Source organism: Natrix helvetica (genome assembly GCF_964273705.1).
Source record: "Natrix helvetica genome assembly, chromosome: 4".
NCBI classification, from domain to species: Eukaryota; Metazoa; Chordata; class Lepidosauria; order Squamata; family Natricidae; genus Natrix; species Natrix helvetica.
Genome location: NC_138550.1, coordinates 33,159,364 through 33,172,957, shown reverse-complemented (window position 1 = coordinate 33,172,957; position 13,594 = coordinate 33,159,364). Strand labels below are relative to the sequence as shown.

Sequence of the window (13,594 nt, the reverse complement as noted above, 5' to 3'; positions counted from 1 at the left end):
AGACAGATAGCATTCGCTATGCTCATCTTGTTTTGACCTGAATTACATGCTGCAAAACATAAAACCAGGGCAACCCCGCCCTCAAAACTGCCAATGAGGATTGTGAATATTTTGTTGTCTCCAGCAAAATAATATGTTGAATGTCTAAAAAGAAATATGAAAAACTAAGGGATAGTGAATGGAAGGGTGGAACTGACTGACTTGCATTCCTTTGCAGTATATTCTAATAGAAGGGTGTGTCTGGCTAGAATTCTGGACAGAAGCAAGTCTCATTACAACGTTTTGTAAAGGTTTTATTTGTCACTTATTGATTTAACGTGGAGATTTCTGAAACAGAGCTACAGAAAAATCTAATTTGTCTTGGATGCTATAATTCCTTGCGGGTCCAATCACACTTGCCAATAAAGAATTCTAGTCTAGTCTAGTTGTTAGTCTAATGTATTCAGTTGTACTATTTATATATACGTATATGTGTGCGTTTAGACATTGAATTATGACATAGAACATATCTATGTATACACTCCATAAATGGGCATCCTCAATTTATGACTACAATTGGGAAAAGAATTTTCACTGCTAAGCAAGTTTTTAAGTGAGTCATACCCAATTTTAATACTTTTTCTGCCATGGTTGCTAAGTGAATCACACAATCATTAAGAGAATATTCCTTCTCCCTTTGACTTTGCTTGTCGGAAATTGGTTGGGAAAGTCACAAATGGTAATCACATGACCCCAGGATGCTGCAAACATCATAAATTCATACCAGTTGCCAAGCTCCAGAATTTTGGTTATGTGACCAATATCACATATAAACAGTCACTAAATGAATGGTTGTAAGTTGAAGAATTGTCATATGCAGTTATCATAAGTTTAAAGATAAAAGGGCTTTTGTATAGCTAAGCAGAAAGAAAAGAAAACAATGAAGATTTGTACAATATGTACAAAGAAGCGGGGCACCAAGATTTACCAGTGCTTAGGGCACCAGTGAGCCTTAATCCACCACTGAGGTTGTTGGCGCACTAAGCAAATACCTGACCTATATTACTTTCAATATTTATTGCCTATTATGTGCCACCTTACTCTCTTGTAATCCCTTCCTTTCCAATGAATATAAATGCAATTTTTTAAAAACTACCAGTAGTTATCCCAGCACTGAGTGAACATTTCAAGAGCAGGGTAGTGAGGGAAAAGGGCTATAAGGGAATTGAGTTCTGGTAATTTTTCTTTTGTTTGGGTTCACACTAGTGTTAGGGGTTGTGATTCTGTAAAACAAAAGAAACCTGAAGTAAAAATTATAAGCACGGTCATGTGATTTTTCACTTAGTGACTGATTTGCTCAATAACAAGGTCACAAAATATGGACTATTTCCTTTGCATTTTTTGAAATTTCATATCTTACCTTAGTTTTTGTTTTCTAAACATAACCAGTAAATATTTAAAATGTCATTTCCAATTATTAAAATGTTAATCACATATTTATCCATTATTTTAAAATATTTTTCTATTCATCTTTTTTTTTAGTTTGGCACTGATTTCATGATAGACAATGTAATATTTTATTTAATAAACCAGTTTTTCACACTTTACATGTCTGAATTTTATTTTGTCTTAGCTTATGAAACAGAGTTTTTAAGTCTGCTGTGAGTCTTTAATCAGTTTGCTGTGAGATATCAACATTGCACAAAATATTTATGAATTTGGTATCTCATCAATTTTTCCCATAATTTCTCTTAGGTGCATTGGCTATTGCATTTGTACACACATATCTATGAGCATTTATCCAACCTGTTTACATAATCAACAAGCAGGTTTTTTTTAAAGTGCATTCTATTGTACCTTGGTTTCCTATGGATGTGTTAGATTATTACTCTAGTGCTGGATGGCAATTAATGAAATTGTAGTCCAGCACATCTATGAAGCACCTGTTTGGAAAAAACTTCTATAGACAACACCTTATGGGCTTATCTGTAGGAAAGTTAAATTAAAAAATGCAGTAGGAAAGATGAATGTTGGCAGTGGTGCCAGGATTCCATGTTTCCCCAAAAATAAGACCTAGCTTGATTTTTACATGTGCACCCAATAAAAGCCATTTCCTCAAAATAAGCCCTAGTTAAGATGCCACCTACTCAGGTGCATGGAGTGGGGCCAGATGCACGGGTAAAAATTAAGCTAGGGTGAGGTTGGGGGTGCAGCTGCCCTACTACTTAACTTCGGACAGTTGCAGCCAGGCCTCGCACACACCGACACCTGGCTTTGCTTGCGGGCTCACTTCTTCTACAGCTGATTGTTGTTTCTTGTGTATCTCACCCCCGGCCTCTGTTTAGTTGTCAGAGGCCTTCAGGAAAGGCCTCTGCAGATGATAACAGAATCTGCGTTGATGCAGGGTGACGTGTGTAAGCAGCAACAAGACCAACTCAAGGGGCCACAGCAGAAGTGGCCTGGAAGCAGGATCCTGCTGGGTGGGGCTGTTGGTGCCACTGTGGCGAGGTGAATCAATGGAAGACAGTCCCCGAAAATAAGACCTGGTGCTTTTTTTGTGACAAAAAAATATAAGACTGGGTCTTATTTTGGGGAAAACACTAGTATACATTAGACTATGAAGGCAAGGAGAAGTGTTATCTTTTCATTATATGCTATAAAAATGATGCATTTTGACATTCTTAGACTGAACTTTTTCTATCTGGAAGCTATTCTTAGCAATGTAATATAGACACTGATCTCACAACATTGAGAATTAAGTGTAACTGTCAGGCATGCCTCCTTCAATATTCAAGAAAGAAAAACCTCAACTCCATTTGAATAGAGATAAAGTACTTGTACTAGATATGAAGTGAAAGCAGCAAAAAGGAAAGCAAGATCTGAGACAGAAAGGCAGGAACATGTACATATCAAACGTTCACCCAGCACCCTCCCCCCAATTCCCCAACCCAGTGTCCAATCTGCAACACCCTAAGGTGTCATGTCGGGTGCATCTTCAAACAGCCTCATCAAGTTGGTATGCGAGACGGTTGGCCTTGACCAAGTCCAAACATCAGCCACCAGCATGTGCAGAAGATGGTGAGAACAAGACTCCTCCAGTACAATATAATTCCCTTCCCCAATACCATGCTCCCACCCTCCCCGTTTCTATGGCAGCTGATAGTAAGCAAACGTAGCAGAGGGTGATAGCAACTGTCCAAGATATAGAGAATATGACAATTGCATTTCCCTAGCCAGTCTAAGAGATATTTTTAAGTTTAATTCTTGTTTTCAAAGTATGCAGTTCTTTTTAAAATAATATTTTTCTATCTTCCATTAGAATTGTGAGAAAATCTGGTATGCATAAGGATATTCCCTTGATATTTTTCTTTAATTTTTACCTCTTGCTATGTGAGGGGTCGTATCTTTGCATTTTTTTTAGTATGTGACTTCTAGAATTTGAGCGTTGCTATGCCTCTCAAAATACCATAGTGCTAATTCTGAGCATACTATAAAGTGTAATTTTTATTATTGCTCCACACCATGGAGACTTCAGATATAAACAGAATTGTTTAAAAAGCTTAGACGTCTCCAAATCAGTCACAGAAACCACTTTTTACAGTATAATGCCACATAGGTGCCAATCTTGCAAGCTCTATAATTATTTAAGCCTTTAAGATAAGTCTTCTCTAGCCCTATCCCATAATCTTTCATCTGTGCAGAATTTAGCCTTTTTCTATCTGGCACTTTCCAGGTAGGTTAGACTATAAATCCCATTATCCCCAGTTAATATGCAAAATAGTAATAGGGAATGATGGGACTTTTTTCCTAATTCCCCCCACCCCTCAATGTTAATCCTTTTTATTAGTTTACCATATAAAAAACAGAAATGCAAAAGCAAATAAAAGTAAAACTAGGGGAGGGAAAAGGGAAGTGGAAAGTATAGAGAAGAGAGGAAAAAGAAAGAAAAGACATTGACTGCGGACTCCCTTTGGTGCAGTAAAATAAGAAGTAACATCTAACCTCAACTTTTTACTTTTACATAATAGTATAAACTAGCCATTTCTACAACAACAGATCTATCTAATCAGTAAAACCCAAAATCAGTTTCATTTTTTTCCCACCTCAAGCAAAGTCCAGAAGTGGTTTCCAAGTAGAAATAAAAGTAGCAGTTGTTTTTTAATCAAAGTAATCAATTTATCCATCTCTGCTAAATCCATCAGCAAAATAGTAATAGGGAATGATGAGACTTAAACCAGTCATTTAGAGAAAGCTGCTGTATTTACATACAGAAAGTGTTGTACTTTCTGAGAAAATGAAGCACAGTATCAGCTGATGCCAAACAGAAGTCCATTTCAGTTTCTTCAAATGCTCTGGCCTTCAATACTTTTAACCAATTCTTCTTGCCTCAGAGTTCATTTTCGGAGTCAGGACGCTGAATCCTCAGAGATTTGTCTATTACAAAGCAATCTTCATCCAGGAATTTATTCTGGATGAGGTGGCTGATATGGAGGGCATTACTGAGACCTATGGGTTGTTCCTTTTTAAGAAATATGACAGCACAGATTTCCTGTATGATATCAGCCATGAACCTAAGGCCAGTAGGTAGAAGTTGCAGTTGTCATCTAGGAAGTGTTAAGAGCATCCTTGGACTCTTAGCTACAGATGAGCAGTTGTGAAATCCCATAGTTGTACTGTTATTCCTGTGTGATATCCCTTTTTCAATGAACTGCTAGAATCCTCCTATTGAATTAGTAATTGAGTCCCTGAGATTGATAGTATTAGGTGATTTCAATCTTTTCTAATGTGATATTTAAATTAGCAGCCATTGTTCATGGTCACCATGGCAACCTATCCCAGTTAATTAAATAATTGATATACATAAGATATTGTGCTGTAGATTCTTTTTTGTATTGGGGCAGTTGTGGTGTGATTTGGTGCTCAATATCATCATCAGTCCTTTGTCATCACTTCAACTATTTTAGATTTGCCAGTGCTGCTAACTACCATCAAGGAGGTGGACCTATTAGATTGGGCCACACTACATACATAATGGACCTGGACTTTTGCATTCCAGATGGTTCCGCCCCAGGTGCCTGATGGAACCTGATAGGTTCCAGACGGAGCTTGGGCCACCTCCTGTAACCTTGACCCGCCCCCGGGTAGAGGACCTGGTGGTTGCGTGGAATAATGCAACTACCGGGGCCTTGAACCGGGTGGCGCCTTTGCGGCCTCTCCGGCGGCAACGATCCACCCTAGCCCCTTGGTTTACCGAGGAGCTGAGGGTGATGAAATGCCGCAAGAGACGTCTAGAGAGTCGTTGGAGATCCTCTCGCTCCGAATTTGATCGAACACAGGCACGAGCCCATTTAAGGACGTACCTTGTGGCAAGCTGGAGGCTGCGGGAGGCCCCCCTACAGGGCAGGGCAGAGGAATTTGGTAAATATCTGCAGGATAAAATCGCTCAAATCCGGAGAGATTGGGTTCCTGTCAGTGGTCCAATGGAGACGCCCACGGCGAGTCTTGAGGAATCGATCTGGGAGGAGTTTGACTTGGTTGCCATCGAGGATTTGGACAGATTGCGTGGACGACTGCGACCCACCACATGTTTATTGGACCCGTGCCCCTCCTGGCTTGTACTGGCATCCTGGGAGGTTACACGAGACTGGCTCCTGGGCCTAGTGAATGCTTCGCTGAGCGAGGGGTCTCTCCCGGCCGCCTTGAAAGAGGCGGTGGTGAGACCCTTGCTCAAGAAGCCTTCCCTGGACCCTTTGGAGCTGGCCAATTATCGTCCTGTCTCCAACCTTCCCTTTCTGGCGAAGGTTGTAGAGCGTGTGGTGGCCTATCAGTTTCCACGACATCTGGAGGAAAATGATTATCTAGACCCGCGCCAGTCCGGCTTCCGCCCCGGTCACAGCACAGAGACGGCCTTGGTCGCGTTGGTGGATGATCTCTGGAGGGCCAGAGATAGAGGTTGTTCCTCTATCCTGGTCCTATTAGACCTCTCAGCGGCTTTTGATACCATCGACCATGGTATCCTGCTGCGCCGGCTGGAGGGGTTGGGGGTCCGGGGCACCGTTTTGCGGTGGTTCAGCTCCTACCTTTCTGACCGGACGCAGCGTGTGAGGCAGGAGAAGAGAGGTCGACCCTACGCCCCCTTACTTGTGGGGTGCCACAGGGGTCGGTCCTCTCGCCACTCCTGTTCAACACATATATGAAGCCGCTGGGTGAGATCATCCGTGGTTTCGGGGTGGGATACCATCTGTACGCTGATGATACTCAGCTGTACTTTTCCACCCCGAACCACCCCAACGAGGCCATCAAAGTGATGTCCCGGTGTGTGGAAGCCGTACGGATCTGGATGGATGACAACCGACTCAAGCTCAACCCCTCCAAGACGGAGTGGCTGTGGGTACCAGCTCCCCGGTTCAGCCAATTAATTCCATCATTGGCCATTGGGGGCATTCAACTTGCCCCCGTGGAGCGGGCGCGCAATTTGGGCGTCCTCCTGGATGCCCATGTGACAGCCGTGGCAAGGGGGGCGGTCCACCAGGTTCGCCTGGTGCACCAATTGCGCCCCCTACTGGACCGGGACGCCTTACGTACAGTCACTCATGCGCTGGTGACGTCTCGCTTGGACTACTGTAACGCTCTCTACATGGGGCTTCCCTTGAAATGCACCCGGAGGCTACAGTTGGTCCAGAACGCAGCCGCGCGGGTAATTATGGGGAGTACTAGGTACTCCCATGTGACACCGTTCCTGCGCGAGCTGCACTGGCTTCCTGTGGTCTATCGGGTGCGTTTCAAGGTTTTGATAACTATCTTTAAAGCGCTCCATGGCTCAGGACCTAGTTACTTGCGGGATCGTATTCTGCCCCATACATCCCTGCGACCAATTCGCTCGCACAGAGAGGGCCTCCTCCAGGTGCCATCCACTAGACAGTGTCGCGGGGCGGCGCCTAGGAGTAGAGCCTTCTCTGTGGCAGGCCCAGCCCTGTGGAATGACCTCCCTCCGGATATTAGGAATACCTCTGACCTCCGCTCCTTTCGTATTAAGCTTAAGACCCACCTATTCCAAGCAGCTGGCCTGGCTCAACTTTGATCTAACCATATCGCTCCTGACGGGTTTTTAACTGGGTATTTTAATTATATTTAATTATCTAGGGGTTTTTAAATACTGTATTTTAATTGTTTTTATTTATCAGCCGACCTCCTCCTTGTGTGTGTCTCGGTATATGTCTCTGTTATATGTTTGTTTTGTCCACATATTTATTTCATATGTTTCATTGTACGCCGCCCCGAGTCCTTCGGGAGAGGGTGCGGCTAAGAAATAAATATATTATTATTATTATTATTATTATTATTATTATTATTATTATTATTATTATGATTATGATTATGATTATGATTATGATTATGATGATTATGATGATTATGATGATGATGATGATGATGATGATGATGATGATGATTATTCTTACAGTGGATAAGTAGCTTATCCAAAGCCATTGAAACCAGTGATAGGGTCATCTGCCGAGAAGAAGTTTATGATGATATTCCCTGTGAACATCTAAAAGCAATGGAACAAGCAATACTAAAAGATATATAGTGGTACCTGGAGATTGTAAAGATCTATATGTGACAGACAGGCTTAAACTCAACCATGACAAAATATGACTATGGGTTTGAGCCTGTACAGATTATATGACCGTCCAGGTGTAAATAGGGTGTTAGTTGTAACCTTTAAAGTCCTTCATCTTATGGGTTCTCGATACCTGAACATCTGGTAGAATGGGTGTGCTCTGAAAGAATGTCATGTAAAGGGTCCCAGAAGTTCACAATGTCCCAAACTTCCCATCCTTTACATCACTTTGAAGGTTTCCCTACGTCTGACTTTCTGTAGTTGTATTTTATTCTCAAGATTCTTTTGATTTATATTGGTTTATCAGATCATCCCACTTTACTGGGTTTTTTAAATTGGTGATTTTTATTGTAAGCCATCCAGAGTTAATTAAATAGTGATTCTATACATTTGCTTAAAGTTTGAGTCTTGTATATGATTTAGAGATATGAACAACCAGAAGCAAAGTGTGCAGTTTATTTTGGACTTCCCCCAAAAAAGTTAGACTCTTCCCCAAAGTTAGAAGTTCCCCCTCAAAATTCCCTAAGAAGTTAGAAGAAATCCCATGGGAAAATACCCCTGACTCTTCCTTTTCCTTTCAACTGCTCATTGCTGACTGCCAGTAACACTTATTGCCAGAAAACTCTTGTCTCCATTCATAAGATTAATTGTTTCATTGATATATTAAGGTGGGGATACAATGTATCCAGTGATCTCAAAAGGCCGTGGAAAGGCAATGAACTCAAAGTGCTGGAATCGCTCAAATTTTCCAGTAGAGTGGAGGGAGGGGTCACTGAAGGGTTATTACAGCCTGATTGGTCCATTTGACTGAGAGAAAACTTCTTAGCCTTCGGCTTCTCCCGTTGGCTCCCAGTTTCCTCTCAGTCAAGAAGGTCCTTCAGACTATAGTTTTGGTTCCCAGTGATTGTGAGTACTATATTGGACAGTCATTTGGACAATTGGATATTTCAAATTTAAAAAAAAAAGCATAGAGTAGAAGGAGCTGTGCCCAGTGGGACATTTTCCTCTGTCCCAGATCAGCAGGGAGAGCCGAGTAAAACTTTCTCCTCGCATACCTAATTTCCATTCTGGGCTTTTTCTTCCCCCGGCTGATTCCTGGAGTCTCGGGCGTGCCGGGGGGTTTACAGCTCCCAACTCCTCCCCCGACGACCCATTGCTTCAAGCCGCAGCGCCGGCGGCCCCTTTTTGCCGCGCGTGAAGACCGGCAAGCCCCTAACTCGGCCGCGTCGCCTCTCCCGAGTCGGTGGTGCTCTCGGCGGCGGCGCGAGCACAGACCGGAGCGCCAGCGGCCTTTGCCGGGCGTGAAGACCGGCGGCACGAAATTTAGAGCTGCGCTACGATTGTGGGGTCGTTTGGCCGTCTGAACGGCCGGGGAGGCAAGCGGCGGCGCGCGCGCCATTTTAGCGGCCGCCTGAAGACAAACGGCCGCAATTCAAGCCGGCGGCCATTTTGGACACGTGGCAGGCCCTGACACAAATAGGCCTTAACGAAGGGGCATCACAGGCCCAAGCTGAGCTGCTCCAACCCAGCGCCGGGCTCAGAGACTACAAGGACTTTGTCTTCTTAAACAGTCTTCATCCGTGCACGTGAGTGGGGCGATGGCAGCGCGTTCTGAAGCCGCTCAAACCGCAACCGCCCAGGCCCCAGAAGGGGAGTTAGGCCCCACAGCCCCAGCTAGGCCTCGATCTTCTAGGCCTACAGCCGAGGATAGACCATCCAGGGCTAGGCAAAGGGACGAGCTTAGGCGTTCCAGAGCCATTGAAAAGGCCATTGAGAGAGCAGAGAAGAGGAGGGCCAGGGATCCCAGACCTAGATCTAGATCCCCCAGGTCGGAGGCCCCTTGTCATTCCCCCTCTGTCAACAGGGGATTCAGCCCTTCTTCTCCATCTTCCTCTTCAGCCAGATCAGTTAGGAGTGAAGGACGGGGGGCTTCACCCCCTCCCCCAACTTCCCCTGGGACAGGGGGCTTGGATAGAGATGACCCATTGGAAGGCCCCTCTGCAGGTCCCTCACGGGGTAGGAGGCCTCACAGGGATCATAGTTCCCAGGGCTATGATTCTGACTGGGACGAGGAGGATCTAGAACACCTCCCTGAGAATCTTAAAAGATTAATCTCTGCAGCCATTTCCAAGGGAATAGCTCAAAGGGACAGGCCTTCCCGGCATTGTAGGATTACTCCTTTCAGTAGGACCAGGTCCAGAACCTCTTCCCCTTCCCTCATGAGCGAGGTCTCCTCCAGAGAAGAGGCCCGTCGTCAGGACGACTGGGGTTTCTCTGAGGAAGAGGATGCAGCCACTGATCAGCCCACCTCCTCCAACTTATTCATCCAGGCCATGTTTAAGCCCCTACTGAAGAAGGCCAGGAGGACCACTAAGGTGGGCACAGGGGACCCCACAGTGCCCCCGCCCAGGGATCCGGATATGGTGATGTTCTCTAACACGGCCACCAATAAAGAAGAGATCCCTGCTCCTCCGCTGTTCCTGGAGGTAGCCACCAGTCAGTGGGCTAGGCCTTCAAATTTTTCCCCCCCTGGCAGCAATGACAGGCGGGCTTATAACATGGAGAAGGCCTTCCTTCAGGCCATCCAACTTCCGGCCATAGACCAACCGATAGCTGCCCTGGTCTCGTCCTCCCCAGTGGTCTCGGGGGATGCCGCAGATAAGCTTAAGCCGGAGGATAAAAGGGCGGAGCTCACCCTGCGGAAAAATTATAAGGCTTCCGCATGGGCAATGCGGGCGGCGGCTGCCGCCTCGTATTTTAATCGCACGACCGTTATGTGGCTCCGCCAGCTCCAGGATCGTATCCCGATCCAGGATGATCGCATCCACCAGGATTTAACTAAAATTATGGCGGCCTGCCAGTATTCGGCCGACGCAACCCTGGATGCGATGCGGTTCGGCTCCAGCGCCTTAGCTACTTCCGTGGCCGCTCGCCGACTCCTTTGGCTTAGAAATTGGCAGATCGATAATAAAGCCAAATGGGATTTAATAGCTGCCCCATTCGCGGGTCCCAATCTGTTTGGGTCTGCCCTAGACCCAATCTTGGTGGAGAATAAAGACAAGAAAAAGGTGATGCCCACCTCCACCAAGAAGGCCGAAACACGCAGTCACCCGTATCGCAGGCCTTCCTTCAGATCTTATGACAGGGAGCAGGAGCCCCGTTTTCAGCAGTACAGACAGGATAGGCCATACAACAGGCAAAGTTTTCAGGATCGCTCCAGATACCAGTCCCAGTCCAAGCGGCCCTTTCGCGGGGGGGGCGGCCGTCCCTTCCGCAGAGGGAAATGACTCAAATCCGAGTCATCCCATAGGCGGCCGCCTGGCGCAGTACGCGGACAAGTGGGACCAGATCACATCAGACGGGTGGGTCCGAGCGACCATTCGCCACGGCCTAAGACTGGAGTTCCTCTCCTACCCTCCGAGACGCTTCAGAACATTCTCCCCGTCCCGGGATCCGGAACGTCGCCATCTTATGGACCTCACCGTCTCACACCTTCTGGAAATCAGAGCGGTGGAGGTCGTTCCGGAGCCGGAGAGGGGACGGGGCTACTATTCAAATCTCTTTGTAGTCCCGAAGACCTCGGGGGGTTGGAGGGCGATTTTAGACCTGAAGCGCCTGAATCAGTATCTAGTTTACAGGCGCTTCAAGATGGCCTCCCTAAAGTCAATCTTGCAGGGCATTCGAAAGGGGGATTTCATGGCCTCGGTAGATCTGACGGAGGCCTATCTTCACATCCCCATCCTCCAGTCTCACCGTCAATTCCTGAGGTTTTCCCACAAACGCAGACACTATCAGTACCGGGCCCTACCATTCGGCCTGGCCTCGGCCCCTCGGACGTTCACCAAGGTCCTGGCGGCCCTGGCCGCATACCTGAGATCCATCCCAGTCAGACTCCAGTGTTACCTGGACGACGTCCTGGTGCAGGCAGGGTCCCTCCCCAGAGCCAGGGCAGACCTCCAGCTGACCATCCAATGGCTCCAGACACTAGGTTTCTCCGTGAATTTCCCCAAGAGTCACCTATCCCCATCCAGACAGATCCTGCATCTAGGGACAGTGATAGATTCCGAGTCAGGGTGGGTTCGCCTGTCCCCAGACCGCTTGGCCAGTCTGACTCAGTTGATCACGTCGATCAGGACAAAAAGGTCCGTTTCCACCCTGACCTTATCACGCCTCCTGGGGAAGATGGTATCCTGCATAGGGATAGTCCCCTGGGCCCGTCTGCATCTGCGTCCCCTTCAGTGGGCCTTAATACCAGCCCAAAGGAGAATGTTGAGCAACTCTCTACGACCGCTTCGGTTAACTCCGGAAGTGAGACGCTCGCTCAAGTGGTGGTTGTCCCCAGCATTGCGACAGGGGGCCTCTATTTGGGAGCCGGAGAGAGTACAAGTCACGACGGACGCGAGCCTTTACGGCTGGGGGGCCGTGATGGGGTCCGACATGGCCCAGGGACGTTGGACTGCCTCGGACCTCAGACACAATATAAATTGGCTCGAACTCAAGGCCGCGAGACTGGCCCTCCGGACTTTCCACCGCCAACTGCAGGGGCGACACGTCCTCCTGCTTACGGACAATGTAGCGACGAAGGCTCATGTCAACCGTCAAGGGGGGACTCACTCACGAGCCCTGTGGCGGGAGGCGCAGACATTATGCCTATGGGCGGAGAGACACTTGGCCTCTATTATGGCGGAACATATTTCGGGGGAGTCCAACCACCAGGCAGACTGGTTGAGCCGGGCGACTCTGGACAACGGCGAGTGGCAGCTGGACCCAGAGTTGTTCCGGAAGATTTGCCTCAGATTCGGCAACCCCCTTGTAGACCTGTTTGCCTCCCCCGGCAACGCACAACTGCCGAGATTTTTCACCAGATTCAAGACTCCAGCAGCAGAAGGGGCGGATGCTCTCAGAACCCGGTGGCCTCCGGGTCTCCTTTACGCCTTCCCTCCCCTTCCCCTCATTCCCAGAACCATTCGGAAGGTAGTCACAGAGAGGGCTTCCGTCATCCTGTTAGCTCCATATTGGCCGAGGAGACCATGGTTCGCGGACCTGGTCCAGCTCTCGGTCGTAGAACCCTGGAGGATCCCACCAGAAGAGGTAGTCTTACGTCAGGGGGTCTTAGTTCACCCAGAGCCGCAGTGGCTACATCTGACCGCGTGGCTCTTGAAAGGGGATTGTTGAAAGGGAGGAAGTTGTCGTCAGGGGTCATAGCCACCTTAGAGGCAGCTAGGAGGCCGTCCACAGTTAGAATCTATAACGCCACCTGGTCGGCCTTCGCGAAGTGGTGTAGCCCCAGGGGGGTCGATCCAGCTAGGGCCACGGTTCCTGACGTTCTGGAGTTTCTCCAAAAAGGCCTAGAGGACGAGTTGTCCCATAATACACTCAGGCGGCAGGTAGCGGCCCTATCCACTATTTTGGGAGGAGAGGGCTCCTCTACCCTCTCTCGCTCTCCATTGGTGAAGAGGTTCCTTAAAGGGGCGGCCAACATCCGCCCGCCTCCTGTCCATAGGTTCCCTACATGGGACCTTACCATCGTCCTGAAGGCGCTGACAGGATCTCCCTTTGAGCCTCTCAGGTCGGTCCACATGCGTCTCCTCTCACTGAAAGTAGTATTTTTGGTGGCCATTACATCGGCCAGGCGTATTTCTGAGTTGGGGGCCCTTTCTGTTCGAAACGACCTTTGCATGATTTACCAGGACAGGGTGGTCTTGCGTTTGGATCCTTCGTTCATCCCGAAGGTTAACACTCCTTTTCATAGGGCACAGGAAATTGTACTACCTAATTTTTGCCCCAATCCTACAAGGGAGAGAGAACAGGCGTGGCATCGGTTGGATGTACGCAGGGCCCTCCGTATTTATCTGAAACGGACGGAGGGCATTCGTAGGACCGAGGCGCTGTTTGTCTCGTTTCATCCGAGTTCCCTAGGTAAAAAGGTCTCGTCTTCAACCATTGGGAGGTGGATTAGGCTGGCCATCGTGGAGGCCTACGGAGCCTCTGGAA

At 47.6% G+C, this 13,594-nt stretch overlaps 2 protein-coding genes across 3 annotated transcripts in view; one reads left to right on the top strand and one right to left on the bottom strand.

Annotated features, from left to right (window-relative positions):
- Window positions 1-13,594, top strand: part of CMSS1 (cms1 ribosomal small subunit homolog) — a 169,527-nt gene that overhangs the window by 59,141 nt on the left and 96,792 nt on the right. The window lies entirely within an intron of this gene.
- Window positions 4,367-13,594, bottom strand: part of LOC309391631 (filamin A-interacting protein 1-like) — a gene marked incomplete at its 3' end in the record, with an annotated part of 75,350 nt that continues 66,122 nt past the window's right edge. Inside the window, exon 4 of the mRNA XM_081952303.1 lies at window positions 4,367-4,550. Within this exon, the coding sequence (XP_081808429.1) occupies window positions 4,367-4,550 (184 nt within the window). The remainder of the gene's footprint in view (window positions 4,551-13,594) is intronic.